The sequence below is a fragment of the Musa acuminata genome, chromosome BXJ2-4, assembly GCF_036884655.1.
Source record: "Musa acuminata AAA Group cultivar baxijiao chromosome BXJ2-4, Cavendish_Baxijiao_AAA, whole genome shotgun sequence".
In the NCBI taxonomy this organism is placed as follows: domain Eukaryota; kingdom Viridiplantae; phylum Streptophyta; class Magnoliopsida; order Zingiberales; family Musaceae; genus Musa; species Musa acuminata.
Window position 1 is genome coordinate 2,747,504 of NC_088341.1, and position 17,240 is coordinate 2,764,743.

Consider the following 17,240-nt stretch of genomic DNA (forward strand, 5'->3'; position numbering starts at 1 on the left):
CGGTTGTAGCAATGCTACTATCTATGATAGTTGAGATGGCTATACAATGCTACTACCTGTGGTGACTATGATAGTTACAACAGTTGTAAAATATCACTATATAAGGTGGTTATGGTGGCTGTGCAGCGTCACTATATGCTGTTGTGGTAGAATTCTTTAGAAATTGATCTTGATGGAAAAGACTTTCCTAATTACGTATTCTAGAATCTATACTCTCGTATAAGAAAGGATATAACCTTTTGGAGATGTATATGATTAGTAAAATCAATTAATAAGAGATTATATATCTTTTCTTATCTCTTATTTGTTTTTAATTCATCGTTTTAATCCATGGTTTATAGCAATCCTGTGAAGGATATAAAGATAGAAAAAAGTAAACCTAGTTCTCATTATATATCGATTTAGATTAGATAAAAAGTTTCTGAATAGTATTGAAATGTACACATTAAAAATTAAATCTATTTTATTTGATTTCAGATATTGATATTAATTTTTTTTACAAAATAGAAGAATAAGAATAATTTTTATATTTACAGACTATTCTATCCATCCAAACTTCAAATGCTAATTCTGTATGATTGTTATAGTAATTTATGATTAGGACGATTGTTATAAATTAGAACGATTATGTAATTTGTGAATGGACAAATTAAGGTACCTAATTGATGAATTATATGTATTTTTTTTTCTAATCGATTTGCTTAATTTTTCAATGTCCACAGGGTTTTTGTCCATCAATTGCTCCAAAAAAATTTTTTCTTTCTACATTAACATTATGTTCAGATAAACAATAGTTTGAAATTATTTGAATGTCAAGTTTTTCTTCTTTCCTCTTTGTATGTCCGTTATATTTTCTATACTCTCTGTTTATATACGTCTTAATAAGTGTAATCTTCTTTGAAAAAAACAAGGTTTAATCTTTGGAAAGTTTTGGATGTGAAATATATTAAAACCACCACCATACTAAATCCATGAAAACATTGCAGAGAGAGAACAAGAGACTCCGATTGCCCCCACCCCATGCTCTTCGCCAGTAGACTTTGGACCAAAACCTTGATATCATCATCTACTTTGGAAATCTCACCATCAGACATGTGTTTGATGGAAGGCAGCAATGACCCCAACTAAATCAATGTGTGTTTGTGTCAATCAATATTTATTTAAACAAAGAGCATTGACGAATCGGTTGATTGTCTAAACCTACCATTCACAATTATTTCATGCATGTACAAGTATCATTGCACTAGATATACTATTTTATTGCATTTATACATGGGTATTAGTGACGAAGGGTATGGAAGAGACATGGGATTGATTCTAAATTATTGTCAAAATCAATCTAGATGAGAGCAATTTAGGACTCGTTTGATTGTCTACGTATATTATTTATAAATATTTTAAACATAAATATAATAATAATGATAAGTCATAATATTTAATTTAATTAGGATCGATTTATAATATCTCATTAGTTCCACATCAAAAGTGAGTGATATGTATGATTGATTTATATGAACTTGATGAATGTATTATATTAATTTTTATTTAAATATTTTGATTTATGGTTGAAGGATCAAAATGGAATTATTGGTTAGTCGGTTTCACATGTTTATATGATTTTTTTTTATTATAAATACAAATACTATAAATGTAAATACTTGTTTTAATGTATTTATGTAGGAAGAAACAATCCACTCTTATTTTCAATTCATTATATATATATATAATTATTAATTATAAATGCTTTATTTGAGAGCAAATAGACTCGTAATTTGCGCCCAATCAAACAGTTACTTTAATTTCCTACGCTAGTGTTTGTGAGTTGTGCGTTGCGCCCAACCCCTAAGCCCTAACAATTATGGCAACAATGAATCCTTTTCACACTTTCTTGGGAAGAAGCAAAGGAAGCCCGCATCACATACAGGCAGCAGAAGCCATTACTGCTGTCCTCAGAGACTTTGGCTGCAATCCACCGAGATCGACGTGCCCTGTTTCCCAGACGTACACCGACTCTCATCTCTGCGCGAAGGCGGCTCGACGTCTCACGCTTCTTAGCATTTAATCCCCTCCCCGGCCAGGCTCCCCGAGTGAGGACTAATAAATGGACGGGAACCAGCCGTGGCGGGTGAAGCTCGCTGCTCTGGTTCTCTTCTGCTCTTGTTATCCCCCTGGTCCAGGATTTGTGGGCAAAGCTTAAGAGGCAGGAGTGAGCGGAAGAGTTTGGTAGAAAGATGAAATCTTTGCGCTTCTTTGCTATGGGTTGGATCGCTGGGGCCGTGCTTGCGTTCTTCATTCCCTCCAGCATCAGCATCTCCATCGCTGCAGGTATTTTTCTTCCTTTTTTTGTCCTTTTTCTTAGATAAACTGTTTTGTTCCTTGTAGCTGTGAGAACTTGTGATCGATTAGTCTTAGTACATGGAAAAATGGCATTTTGATCCATTTCTGCCATTGTGGTTCTGTGTAAAGTTATTAAATTTGTTTTGTTGCATGATTAATCTAACTTCAAAATCTGTAGTTACTTAAAACCATCCATAACTTCCTTTTATCTTTCTTTGACTCTGGTGTTTCTGTTGACGCTGCACTCACAGAGTGACCATAGCCATCGCATATAAATGACTATAAACTCGATGTCATAATCTGTCGAGCAAAGTTTGTGATGCCTGAACCAAAGTTGAGCACATTAGCATGTCTTTCCGACTTGTACCCTTTGTATGCCTCACTAGTGTCTGAATTATCTACGATCTTATCATACTTCTGAACTGCTTGATGGAGTATCACAGTTATCTGGGGATTATAATTCACTTTGGCATGCCAAAAGGACAGTGATGTATTCAATTCATTAGCTTGATCCTCCTTGTTCACGTTTACTTTTTTCTCGGGCTGTCAGTGTCTGATCGTAGCTATTGTATCCGTCAGTTGCTGTATCTATAGATTACTATTCTTTTAGATGCTATAGCTTTGCTTTACTTGGTGATTGATCAGATTCCTTTTGTGCTGAACACATTGATGAGTTACTATTATCTTGGATGCTATAGCTTTGTTTTACTTTTCAGTGAGTGTTTATATTGACCGGATTCCTCTTTTGCTGAACATATCATTAAATGGATCTTCAGGCTCTGCCTCAACTGATGAAGGAGGCACAACAGCCATGCCTATGCATGGTGGAAGAGTCAAGACGGTCATCACCCACAGGAAACTGGAGGTATGTGATATGTGGCTTGAGCACTGTCTTCAATTGACTATGGAACATGCCCGTAACTTTAGTTCTGGAACAGATGAAATGATTCATGATAGCCAACAGATTACCGACTCATCCACTGCTTGTGTCCTAATGATAGCCAAATGTCTCTAATGCTAGACTAGGAATATGACTTAAATGAATGCAAGTATGACTTGTATTTCAAAGCAACTAGACTTCAGTGCTAGGTGTAGTGTTATCCCACCAAAGGGTAGTTTGAGGCATTTCATAAACATGATTCAAAGTGGTGCTCTGTGCCATCGCACGTAGAATGTTCCATGCTGCTGGGTTAATGACGCAAGGCGTATATGTTTAATCTGGAACACTGAATGTTGTTGTCGTATGCATGCTATTTGCGGATGTAATTTGGAATTGATTTATCTATTCTAGAAATGATATATTGATCGAGTTCTGGAGAGATTTAGTATGCAGCTTTGCTCAACTAATGATATACCTATTACCAAAGGTGATAAATTAAGTTAGAGCTAGTGTCCTAAGAATGACTTAAAAATAAATCAAATGAATGATATTTCTTATGTATACGTAGTTGGAATTATATTATATGCTCAAACTCAGGAATGGAACATTGAAAATCTATAAAGAAAGTGATAAGATATTTGAAGAGGACGAAAGACTATATGCTCACATACAAGAGATTAGACATCTCGAAATGATGATATATTCATATGTTGATTTTATAAATTAGCTTGGCAGTAGGAAGTTCATTTCACGATTTATATTTATATTAACTAGAGGGGTAATTTCTTAATGGTTAGAGCAAGAGTCTAGAAATTACAAATGTCAATTGAGAACCTAAGTGCCACCTTAATGATTGCTAATTCATTTACTAAAGTTTTGTAACCTAAAGTATTTAAAGAACTTGTTCTTAGAATGAGGCTTATGAGCAAGTCATAAAAAAATATGATGATGCATATTTAGGTGGATATTAATATTGATATTCTTCTTTACTTAATTAAGGTTATTTGTTTATGTTATGATGTTTACATTTATGTTTATGTATATTATAATTGAATGTGATAACAGGATTATCTTGACAAGATAAATTACAGGGGTCATTATAAACTACGTAAAGAAAGATTAACAATGTTATGGTATATAGAAGGAAGTCTAATATACAATTGTTATGACTTGCATCGGTAACTGACTTAATGTAGTATTATTATATTTATTGGACTTATTAGCTTATTTTAAAATTCATGACTATGTATAAAATGCTTTTCAAAATTTTTTAAATTTAATTAGGTAAAATTATTTTTAAATAAACTTATGTTTTATTTATTTTGATTTTATTTTTTTATGTCTTATCAATTAATGAATCAAGTAGAAGAATGTTAGATTATGTGGACCTATCTAATTAGGTAAGATATAATATGAATTTGATTGGATTTTGATTACGGTTATCGACCAATTAAAAAAAATTTAATTATGGTAGAGTTCTTTAGGATCTTGATATGGGGACTCTCCTAATTACCATCCTAGACACTATGCTCTCATTTATAAAAGGTAGGACCTCTTATGGGTGAAATATCATAAATTGATATTATAGATCTATTCTCAATCTTTCTTAGTCTTTAATTCAGTACTTATGGTCCTGCAAATGATAGGAAAAAAGAAGAAGACAAGTCTGATTCTCCCTACAGATCGTTATCATTATAGCTTTCGGATCAGACGACGATGAGTTTACAGATCAAATAAATATTTTTCTAATAACATCAAAATCTTCCTAACATTGATCTATCGTTGTTTGATTTTGATTTTGGCATTAAAGTTTTTTGTATAACAATAACATATTCATAGTTTATTTTTATGCTTATATGATAATCAACAATTCTATAAAAAGAAAAAAAAATTCTCTTAACTAAAGAGTCATGACTAGTAAGAGCTCACAAGCTCAGATTTTTTCTGTCGTATGACATACCACATAGTGCGACGTCGATTAGGAACCGAAGAGTAATGGCTTGTAAGAGTTCATAGGCTCCTTTTTTTTTCCAAGAAAGGAACAACATTTTACATTGTTTAATCAGCAAACTTATTTTACTTGGTTTTCCTTCACAAGTATAGCAAACGACCTGAGCACATAACTATACTCCTTTCTGGTGCATCTCCTCTCTTCTGAGGATGTTTTGTTGTTGTCAACCAATTTGATCATTTAATGGTTTTTCACCTGATTCACATGGCCTAACAGGCATGCATCCTTCTCAGGTTAACAGCTACATTGCCGGCGCCATCAGAACTACAAAGGATTCAACGAGTATGAACGTGGAGGATTATCCCAGCTTCGATCCAGCTCCAAGTTCGAAAGCAACCATTAAAACCGGACCGATCGAACATGGAATTCCTCTCATGCCTTATATCCCCCGGCCGACCCCTCCAGGTCACCGCAAGCATGGGGGGTCTCCTTGATCCCAGCTCTGCTTGGCTGTCACTAATCTTCTATGTAATCTCAACTTACTTTGTTTCTTACTCTGTAATACTGTACTCAGGATGAACTGAGTATGTGATGTGCTAGCATGAATCTTATACAGTGGTGAACTCTCTATAATACTCATGATGGATATATGTAGTATGTTAGCATGATCAGTATCCGCTCTTTTGTGGCAGATCAAGGTTTGAATTATGGAAACAATTTCTCTAAATATTTAAAGGTCAAACTGTATATACTAATCGTCGCTGGACGACGTATTGATGAGAGTCTCGTGCATTAAGTATGTCCTATTTATGAATCTTATACAACGATGAATTGATTGACGCATGCTCGTTTTTCATGTTATTCCTTTATTTTAACTTAGCATAGCTAAATTAATTTGACTTATTTTTTTTCGAGCATTATTATATCTGGAAGAAGGAAAAATATTCTAGTGGGACAAAGAGTCACAACTCGAAGATTTTTTTTTTCGATTATATCTCATTTTGAACTAGTGTGTTTATAAAAAAAAATTTGGTAATCAAATTAGTATTATTGTTTATTATGGATATAGAAAGTAAAGAATTCCAAGTATAGCAAGGATGTAAGAGGCATACTTACTATGTTATGGTTAATGACATATATATATATAAATTTTTTTTCTTGGATGAATATATTATGTATTTTCGTAAAGAAAAATATTTTTGACTGCATTGGTCATACAAGAGAAAAGGACATCCCAATTATCCCACGTAATTGATATGGTCGAAGCATTCTTTGCATGTGAATATGATGCTTACATGCATGATTAAGACAAAACAAAAAGTATTGGACCTAAAAAATTCTACCGAGTTCGAGTCATGACTCATTTTCGCATCACATCACTCGAAAATGAGATGTTCACAAATCTCAAAGCCACCGAAACAATAAGAAAACAAAATAACGTCGAACGTTCTCGCGTCGGTCGTTCAATTTGGTTATTCGCCGAACGCTCCCCCGAAATCCAAAATTGAAATCAAGCACGCCGCACAGGGTTTTGAATCCTTCGCCCGCTCTCTCCCACCGCTGATCGTTCCATCCATTTCTCCCATCGGATCGCCGTTTCCTTCATCCTATCTCGGTCGCTATGACCGCTGCCACCCTTCCGCCCACCACCGGCGGGAGGGAGCTATCCGGGCCTCCTTCCGACGGCATCTCCAACCACAGCGACCTCCTCCTGGGATAAGGTAAACAAGTCTCTTAACATACACGCGAGCAACACAGGGAACCTAACCTTGTGTCGCTGCGGTTTGGTCTTTTGATCTCTTTCATCGACTGTGCTAAGCCTGCCTGATTCCCTTTTGCTCAGAGTCTTCGTCTTTACGATGCCGGGGCGAACGTTCTCGAGGGGGAGTTCGTGCATGCTGGCCCCGTCCTCGATTGCTGCTTCCACGATGATTCAGCACGGTTCAGCGCCTGTGCCGATCATACGGTTAGAAGGTGCGTGCGAGCAATGTCCTTCCGATGCATTCTGTTTCTCTTGCTGCTTTTCTGGTAATAAGACACTATAATTATGCTTGTGTTTGACCAATCACATTTGTTTTTTGTTCCATTATTGCGTTTTTTTGTTTTGTAGCATGTCCTGTTTGTATCCGGTGGATCGTTGATAAGTACAGCACAGTGGGATTATGGTTTTAGATCCGTAGATATCTTATATATGGGTTAATATGTAGTCTGCTAATGAAAGATCTGCCAGTTAGGAGCTTTACAGTGGTGGGCTGTATCCAGTGATGGTTGCCAAGTGCCCATCTGTGTCTATCACGAGCCTCCAAGGATACATAGTGTATTTTCCTAAAGGGATGATTTTTGTTTTCATTTTGAGAATTTGGCCATGGCAATGCTGTTCCTTCATGACTTATGACTAGGTTTTGAATCATGGAAAACTGCCCTGTCTAAACCATGCATTTGCTAAAGCATTGTACATCGAACTGCTCTTTCTTCTTTCTTTTTCTCAGCATTGCATGACAATATCTGTTAATTGCATGGCTTTTCACTGTTTGATGGAAATATGCTATTGTGGACATCTTAAAAAGGGATATGCAATCAATCAGTTCTTTATTCCCAATTAGGAAATAGGGGATTTGCAGCATTAAATTATCAATCACAATTGGCCTAGGAATTGTTGTCACTACCTACTGAATTTTCTTCTTAGAAAATGTCCAATGCTTTTAGATTAACTGTAGGCAATTTGCAACATACCGAAGCTGATACAAGTACTGACCTATTGTTATTATTCTTTTAGTGGCCACCTCTTTAGCTGCCAGTTTATATTATTGATCGGAATTTCTTTTTTTGAGGCTCCTCAGGGCCTTTATATTTCTTAGGAGTTAGGACGGTATTGCAGAACACTCGGATGCTAGCTGGTGGCTTCATATGATGGAGGCTTACCTTTGTGTGGAGAGGCCAATTTGACATGCAATCTGAATGCCTTCTTTTATATACTCTATAGGCTGTATGATTTTAGGCTTCTTTCTTTTTCTAGACATCACAGAAGTTGATGCAGGGTGTGTTATTATAATTTTCTATTTTACAAACATTTGGAACCTATTTATCAACCATATTCTTTCTTTATAATTTTTTTTCCAATCAGTGTTGCATTTTCAATTTAATTTCTAGATCTAGAACGAGTTTTATATCCTTCATCCATCTATGGAGTGTGCCAATTGATAAATTTCAGTTTTATAGGGAATATTCGGTGCTCAACAGATGTTTTAATTGAAATCTTGGCACACATTTGCTTTAAAAGAGTTGAGAAAAATAAAAAATTTTGTTCTTTTCTGTTTTAGACTATTAAATAATAGAATTTTTTTCTTTTGATTTGCAACTTCATCGCTGTGTTAGGATGACTTATCTGTATAGCCGGCATGTTACGATGACATACCATTGGAGATTGTTGGTTTAACTAGGATCAACATGGGCATGTGCTGCTATAAGCTAATTTTGTGTAACACTTATTACATGTTTCCTTTGTATTCCGTGCATGATCTCATTATGGTATCACTCTAGCACTCTCATGGATCATGATAATTAGCTTTATGAGCCCTATCTTAGTCACATGGGATTGATAATAATGTAATTCCAAGTTCTAACCTTTTTTTTAGTAATTGACCTTCCGACATGGTACTGCATTCATGTCTTTATTAATGTTTCAAGACCTAAATTCTTGGCACATTTCACATTTGTTCTTTTTGTTTGACTAAAAGATATTTGATGTAGTAAATGCCCTCATTATGAACATGATGCTTCCTCAAAATAAGCACTTTGCTTGCTTGAGTGCAATTGGAAAATGCATAATGTAGTTATGTCATCGGAAAAGCCCCCTGTCACTCGTATTTGGTAGAATGTTTAGATTCCTAGTTGTCACCTATTTTCTTGTTATTGTCATAAGTAATTCATGCATACATGAGCTCTTAGTCATCAGTCTCGAAACCGGAACAAGTAATGTGAGGCATGTTATCTAAGTGAATAAAGGGGATGGTTGGATGAGCTTTCTCTATGATAGTGCAAAATCTAATCAAGATTAAATATATACAAATGATTATGGGAAGAGAACTTCTTCCTTTATAACATTTCTTTGTGCACTACACTTGATTCAATTTTCTATTTTCTTGTGTAAGATAGAAAATTTAAAGCATCTCCATCCTCTCAATTAATGGTAACTGCCAAAAGTCAGCTATGGGACGTTTGCAACGGGAGGTTGCGACGGTTATGTTAACCTATGGGATGGCAACAATAAGAAAAGACTTTATCAGGTAGTTTTTCATGAAATGGCGAACCTTTAACATTGATGTTTAGAAACAACTCAAAATTGACAATACTTATTTGTTCTGATAGTATTCAAAATACCCAACAAGCATTGCTGCATTATCTTTCAGCAGAGACGGCCATCTGCTTGCCGTAGCATCTAGCTACACATTTGAAGGCTGACACACTGTAAGTTTATCAGACCTTTTTCGTCACCTCTGGGAATATGTTGGATCTTTTGATGTTGCTGATACCACTTTGAATATTTAAACATGCAGTCATGAGCCCGATGCCATCTTTGTGCGGAATGTAAACGAAGTCGAAGTAAAACCAAAGCCAAAGGCATAGCCTGCACCACCTTCATAATAAACTGGTCCTCGAATATGAGAAATAGGTCCTTCAATTTGTGGTGTATTTAATTTTCAGTTGTTTTGTTCTCACATTTTTTGTATTTCTGGAAAATTTATGCCTGTATCTGTTTCTGCCTATTGTGGCTGCTGCATTTGAATGGCTCTTATATGTATGTATGTATGTATGTATCAATTTATCAAGTTCTATAGACTTTTATTTCTTTTGTTAATGTTTTAAAGGAAGGGAAAAAAATCCTGCCCAATGGTTATAAAAAATAAGAAAAAAACAAGGGTTTTAACTTCTATGGCATTTTATGATTAGTTTGGTTTAATTGGATTGAGCTATTCTTCATATTTGTAGAAGATTATTCTTGATTAATATGGTGTTCGATATTTTCAATCAAATAGTCGTAGTCAGGAATTTGATTATTCTTCATGCATATAGATATAGTATTAATTTTTCGATTTTATTATGCATTTAGATTGCAGATTTTATTTTTTTTGCATAAGCATGTTTTTTAATTTCAAAATAATCTAGCAATCTAATTTGTTTCAACGATTGATACATTAGATCATGAATAAAACTAATTAAATCATATTTACTCAAATTGGTTGAGTGTCCAAGTTCTAAAATTGTTAAATGCCGATCGAACAAATGCTACGATGAAGTCAAGCATTTGCCACGTCGGATTGTAATAAGCCTTGCTTCGTTATCCAGTGATTCACGATCTGGCGTTCGCGGATCCTAGTGCGTTATCGGGTAGGATCATATATGATCCAATGCGATCCGGATCCATTCACAACATCAGAATCCGCTTAGGTTCAGCACGGCTCGAGGGCGTCGATATTAACGGGCGAGTTCGAACTCGCATAGAAGTTGGGTCGGGGCTTTTCCATCGAAACCTGTTATCTTCGGTGTGTCTCATCCCCAGATAAGAGTCGGGTTTGGCACACACGCTACTTATACGCGCCTCCCCTTCGTTTCTTTGGGCGTGGGAGCAAACCCTCGCTTTCTTCCGTCCCCGCTGCTGCAACAGTTCCCTCGGAGCACTTGAATAGGATTTTTTGTTGCTCCACATCCGATCTCAAATCGTTGTTTGAAGGTATTTTCGCATCCGAATCTTCTAGATCACCTGTTTTGCATAATTCTTTGCTTGATATGATGTCTTTCCTTGTGTTTCTCGCCTCTTCGTTCCCCTTTATTTTGGTTTAAGGCATCGATCGATCCCTTCTAACCTTGTCTTACTTAATGCAAATGGTTGGATTCAATTTGTGTTGTGATCTAGAGCGTCTGAGCATATTCGACAGATTTGTGCAGAGCAAGTCGGTTCCAATCTGTTTTTTTTTGTTTATGTTCTTGTAAATCTTCGAATAAAATGCCAAACGTTACCTTCTCCGACTGCAATTTTTTCTTTTTCTTTATCCTTTATGATGGGTCACTTTTACCTTCACTTTTAATCACCCCACCGTGTGTTAAAAAGAAACCCAAATGGTTGATTTTTTTTTCTATTAACAATATCTTTAGACCTTTATTAGAGTTTGAGATGTGTCTAATACACGCTGCATATTTTGTAGTGGATTCTTAGCTTCATTTTGTCAAGATGGACACTAAGCACTCGGCAGAGATGTTCAAGTAAGTTTGGGGGTGCATGGTTGGATATTTGCTGCTATTGTATTCTTTTGAATTATCAATTCGATGTGATTAAACGCTGTTCAGGCATTTGGAGAAACAAAGTGATGTCCTCATGGATGCATATCGTTCAATGTCACATGAGTTGCATCGTCTCCAGGTGCTTCATCTTTTCTTGCTTCTACTAGACTATATATCTTGACTGACTTTTAGTAATTAATTCTACAAGGTTGACTGATTAATTTTCCTTTTCATGTGAAAGGTGGAGGAAGAAATGCTTATGCAGAAACTGTATGAGCTCATGCATGCAAAAGGTCTGTTAAAAAAGGTACATCTGCTTATCCTTTTTTTTCCTTGAAATATCCTATGAGTGATGTATTATGTTGAATTGTTATGACACCATTAATTACAGCAAACTCTTTCCTTGTAACTGTCCTTGTCTTCCACTTTTTTCATGTTTCTATGGCAATTTGTTCAAATCAATGTTTTGGTAGTGAAGTTACATGCCTTCTTCCGATATTAGGTGTGAAGTCTATCTGTAAATTTTGAATACTTTTTTCTACCATGGAATACCAGCTTCATCTAATATTGACCTGTTGCCAATAACATTCGAAGAATAATGTCTCTTAAATTGCCATCTGGTTTTCTCTTTTTTGATTCAGTATGTCCAAATCAACCTTAGGAACTTACATCTTGTTCTTTAGCAATAAAGTTGCAGAATAATTTTGAGGCTTTTACATGTGCGAATTGCTGGTTCTTCCAATTTTTATACCTTAATTGGTGGCACTTGACAGATGAAAGTGTATTATCCACCAAAATATTTAATCATTTATTGAATAGTTTCGGTTAGTGTGCTTTAACCCAGTCATCGCTGTAAAGCTTATGTTGAATCAAACAATTATATTTGACATAAATTCTTATTTGTGTGAATTGAAACTAAAAGGAACTGTACTTAATTGGAAGCATCTAGCACAATAATAAGATATGAGTAGTTAGATTTCTTAAAGAAATATATGAATAGTCAGACAAATCGACATTTAAATAATTTGTAAGAGTGTGGCCTCTATGGTAGAAGATGTAATTGCAGATTGATATGTTGTTTGTCTTGATTGTCTGGTCATGGAATTTCTTATATAAGTTCCAATCTTTAGTCACTTGTCTGTTGTATTTAATGGTTTGTTAAAATGTGTGATTCTCTCTTAGATGGAATCAACTGGTAAAGCAGTAATTTGCACATAGACTACCAGGTATCAAGCAGGCCTGGTCACAGTCTATTGTTGCTGACATTCTGTTAAGAGTACCATTATGTTAAAACACCCTTTCTGATGTAAAGCATATTAGCTTATCTATATGTTCAGTCGAGTACATTTTCCTTCTGTTTTTCTTTTTTTTTGTGTGATAAAATGAGAACTGCAGAGCAATTAAGCAGGACTGTCACATTTCCGAAGCAAAATATCCTTAAAAGGATTAACCCTTGCAAATTGAGCAGGGCAATCCATGACAGAATTTTATTCCTATAAGCATCGACAACATGCACAGACACAAAGAACTCAAAAAAATTGCATAGTATTTGTGCACAAAGCTCAAATCCTTAAAGGTTGTTTTCTCAAACTGTGAACCGTGTCCAGCAAGTCGGTCTCCAGCAGTCACTTGGCAATAATGTTTCATGAACAAGCCTTTTTTTCATATCAATGGATTTTGCAGACTATTTATCATTGGGTTTTGTAAACAATGTTTATGTGCTCTATCCTTGGGAGTTCATGAACTACCCCAATTTTCTTTTGCAGGAAAAGAAAGGACACAATGATTCAAGTAAAGATGCTGCTAATACATCAATGTAGGAAAACTGATACACAATGTAAGCAATTTGGATCTATCTTAAATCTCAGTGCTTTTGCCTTGTATGTTTGGATTGGAACTGAGATGGTATGAAATCATGTCTATTATTGCAGTCTTGGTAGTCCATCTTCATGATGATGGTTGACCGCCATCATGTGAGAAGAGACATGGTTGATCGCTGGGCAAGTTTGTAGGGCCTTGTTGGTCTTTTCCTTTCCTTTTCAAAATTAGGTTTTGTTATTTTCAGGAAGATTGGGAGCTTATGTTCTGATACTTCAATAGGTTGGGAAACAATAAATTAGTTAATTCAATTACATTTTCGAGGAAGCTTTTTTTTTCTCCTCTCTCTTTGTACCAAAACTTATTGATTGGAAAAACGCATCAGATACCTTTCAAAATCCTGAGAGGTTTTGGGTTGCTAACAAAACTTTATTAATGCTGCTTGAATTCTTTATCATGATTGCAGATTTCTCTTCACATAACAGCCTGTGCATTTAAAGCTATAGTATGATTATACAATCATTTGACTATCTGATTGGGTGTAAGCAATTGAGTCATATAATATGAATGCATAGTATGGATCGGGAGGTGCTTTCTACAACCCCTCTCTCAGATACTCTAATCAAATATTTACTTTTTATTTTGAAAATATGAATGCATAATATGAATGCGTAGTATTTTTTTATTTTTATTTGTTTGCCTCTTTCATTGTATGGATTGGTAGGATTTAAGCCTATCACCTTAGATCTGTCAAAATTTTTATTATCTAAGCTAACTACCACTTTCAAACAATCAAGCATTCATTTATTTAGTTTCCACTCCAATAATTTTAGCATTCTAAAATTACATTATTTATTGGATTCTTTTGCATCACCCACCCAAAATTTTAGTATTGTGATCCCTGGATGTCATTGGCAAATGTCATATTTGGTCATATATGCCATCCGATTAAGTGTCAAGTATATTTACAAATATTCAGGTGAATGCTAATATTAACTACTAACCTAACTTGGTATATTCATAATAAGTATTTCACAGAGATATAGTTTTATCTTATCATATTAGTAAAGGTTTTAATTATTTTAGACATACGCATTTGGTACATTCACCAATAGTTAAGATAACAATCTAGATAAACCTAGCAGAATGACATATATGGCCACATAATATATATGCCATAGTAGCATTTTCTAATTCGTTAGTCATAGGATTAATTTGATAGTGTTCGATCTGACATTTGGGAAAATAGATGCATAAAAAGCTAGTTAGAAAACAGTGGAACAGAACACCATGAAAACCGAAGCCAAAAGTTTTCCCTCCTAAGCTTCCACGATACACAAAGTAAAGTATAAATCCGCAATCAACACTTTGTTTTGGCTCATCCAGGCTCAAGAAACCCCACTAGCCACAGAGCATGAGATCCCTGTCCATTTCCCCCTCGGGCGTGCTCATGCTTTCCAGAGCAATGGCAGCACTCTCCACATGCCGCAGCAGAATGCCGTAGATCTTCCTTCTCACTCTCTCGCACGCTTCTGCTTCGTCTTCGGTTACCTCCTTGCCGGTGACGTCGTTCAACCAGTCGTCGACTCGCTTCAGCTGGCACAGCAAACTGGCGACCTCCAACTCGCATGCACCGTATCCAGTTTCGCCCTGGATGGAGTCGAGGAACTTGTCGATGTATCTGAGAAACCATCTGTTGTACTCGTGCTGCAGCGCGCTCGAAGCCAGCAGCAGGTTGTTGCTCCCCATGGACGAAGCGGTATTCTTTGGCCTGTGAGAGTGGGTGGTGGGGCTTAGCACGTCTGCATTGCTTGGAGGTGCTTCCTGGGGCTCAGAAGCAGTCTTTTGATGCTCCGGGAGTCGCGAGAGATCCGACTCCAGAGCTGCTTTGATCCACGAAGTGGCACAGTGTTGTCTCTCCGACGCAACTCTCGCCACTGATGTGAGTGGAGCAGGGCTGGATGAGTTGCAACCGCATGAGTTCGGTTGGCTTGATCTCGACAATGCTTGAGCGATTAATCTTGTCTGCGCTAGCTTGTGATGAAAAGTCAACAATCCATTGACCGTGTGTCGTGGATCGCCATCCTTGTCCGACTGTAGCTCCGAGTACATGCTGCGAATGCCAACAATAAGAACATCAAATGTGACGGTCGCCGCTATGACCATTACGCAGTATAAGATGAATCAACAGGAATGAAATCCAACATCGACTCACCTGAAGCATTCACTTAGCTTCTCTGCAGCAGATGCCTCTAGCAACGCATCTACGGCAGCCTGCAGCGTCGAGTCCCTTTGCCTCAGCACTACCTGCAGAGGTGGAACCATAAAACCACTCATGCTGGAGCAGGCTGCCCGCATTTTCACAAGAAAGCATGCACTGAAAAGAATACCTTGGCATGCTTCATCAAGCTGGGAGGTTGCAATGCGGAGATGACGCCCATCTTATCGGATTCTGTGCATGCTTTATCTGAATCAGGGAGCTTCCGCTTAGCAGAACCCACAGGTGCTTTGACAGATCTCTGGGTGTTTGTTGGGCAAGCTGAAAGGGCACCAGAAGCATCATCTTGTGGCGTTAAGCTTACATGCCGAGCGAACCTATTCGGAGAAACCTGTCAAAGTCATGGAGCAGAACCATCGTATCTACAAGAAATAGATGACTAACGCTGAATAATCTTTGCAATGCGAATCACAACTTACACTGGCACTCTGACTCGGAACTGAGGGTTTCATCCCTCTTCTTCTCTCTGGAATCCTCCCCGTGGCATCCCAGCTTTTCCTCGGCCTCACTGTGCAGGACGACGATGCGGAGGAGAACGAAGATGACGAGGAGGAGGAGAAGGAGGAGGAGGAGGAGGTGTATGAGAATCTGGAAGACGCGGGAGACGAGGGGTAAGATATCCGCGAGTCGTCGGAGTCGTAAATGTCTTCATCCATGCACGCGACGCTAAACTTCTTCAGCTCGTTCAGGACGTCCGAACTCCTTCTCTCTCTTTTCACGGCGGTGAAGGACGGAGAGCTCATGCCGGCCGCGCCGCTCCTGTCTCCCGCGAACGAGTTGCTCCTGCGGTGCAGCTGCCGCTTGTTGTTCTCGGTCGGAGGCCGAGGAGGGGTGGCGCTCGGAGCGGCCGGGCGAGACGGTCCCCGAGTAAGGTCGACCGTGTCGTGGAGGCAGGGGTGGCGGCCCTCGAGGAGGCGGAACTCGCGAAGGACCGGAACGGGGGAGGCGGGCTCGAGCCGGCGGACATGGATGAGCTGGCCGAGCTGGAGGCGGTCGGCCAGGATGAGGTCGTTGAGGTCCGCAGGGAGGGAGACGTAGGCACAGTGGGAGGAATCGGAGACCTTGACGTAGAAGCCCCGGTCGGGGGAGAGGTCGGAGCCGGCTACGGCGGGGACGATGCCGGTGACTTGGAGGACAGCAAGGGGGGCGTGGTGGAGCGGGCGGCGAGGGGAGTTGTCGGAGCGGTCGATGTCTTGGAGCAGCCTTAGGAGGACGCCGGGGCTCAGCGACGCCATTGGAGGAGGGGAAGGGAGAGATCGGCTCTCTCCTGAACAGAGATAACGCGGGGGGAGAAGATGGCGGGAGAAGGGGACAACTGTCGCGGTTATCGTTTCCCGTATTTGGCGGCGGGAAACCCGTGGGATTCAAACAGCAGTTGGAGAGCTGGAAACAGGCTGGATTTGATGTCTATCATCAGTTATTTGTAATGGCTCCCAATTCATGTGCAATGAATTCCTCGGTGTGTTGAGGTTTAATGTGTAAGGCATGGAAGCACTAAATTTAGCACGATTAATCATCCGATGTACAGCAAGTCTCTGCCACTGTTGCCTTCGCATGAGTGGCTTTTGCTCGGAGAAGCTTCTGTGGCGAACCACCATTAGACGGGACGGTGGGAGGAGTTTCTTCCCCGGAACTTCTCACGCAAGAGCACGAGAAATTTTCTGGGTCTTTGCAAGCAAATCCGGTTCCTCTTTATG

At 38.1% G+C, this 17,240-nt stretch overlaps 2 protein-coding genes and 1 long non-coding RNA gene across 3 annotated transcripts; 2 read left to right on the plus strand and 1 right to left on the minus strand.

Moving 5' to 3' along the window:
• Positions 1–2,093: 2,093 nt before the first annotated feature.
• Positions 2,094–5,859, plus strand: LOC135608899 (uncharacterized). The gene is made up of 3 exons (XM_065101957.1): positions 2,094–2,325; positions 3,114–3,202; positions 5,462–5,859. Exons 1-3 carry the CDS (start codon positions 2,232–2,234, stop codon positions 5,660–5,662), a joined length of 384 nt encoding a protein of 127 aa, XP_064958029.1. The 5' UTR covers positions 2,094–2,231; the 3' UTR covers positions 5,663–5,859.
• Positions 5,860–6,700: 841 nt separating this feature from the next.
• LOC135608900 (uncharacterized) lies at positions 6,701–9,960 on the plus strand. Its single transcript, XR_010485638.1, has 5 exons — positions 6,701–6,889; positions 7,012–7,142; positions 9,324–9,454; positions 9,537–9,635; positions 9,725–9,960. It is a non-coding gene; the product is annotated as an uncharacterized LOC135608900 (long non-coding RNA).
• A 4,628-nt stretch (positions 9,961–14,588) lies between these two features.
• LOC103980482 (uncharacterized) lies at positions 14,589–16,778 on the minus strand. The gene is made up of 4 exons (XM_018824688.2): positions 15,963–16,778; positions 15,656–15,874; positions 15,481–15,572; positions 14,589–15,378 (listed from the first exon to the last, which is right to left on the minus strand). The coding sequence occupies exons 1-4, from the start codon at positions 16,776–16,778 to the stop codon at positions 14,667–14,669; spliced, it is 1,839 nt and encodes a 612-aa protein (XP_018680233.2). The 3' UTR covers positions 14,589–14,666.
• Between the last annotated feature and the right edge of the window lie 462 nt (positions 16,779–17,240).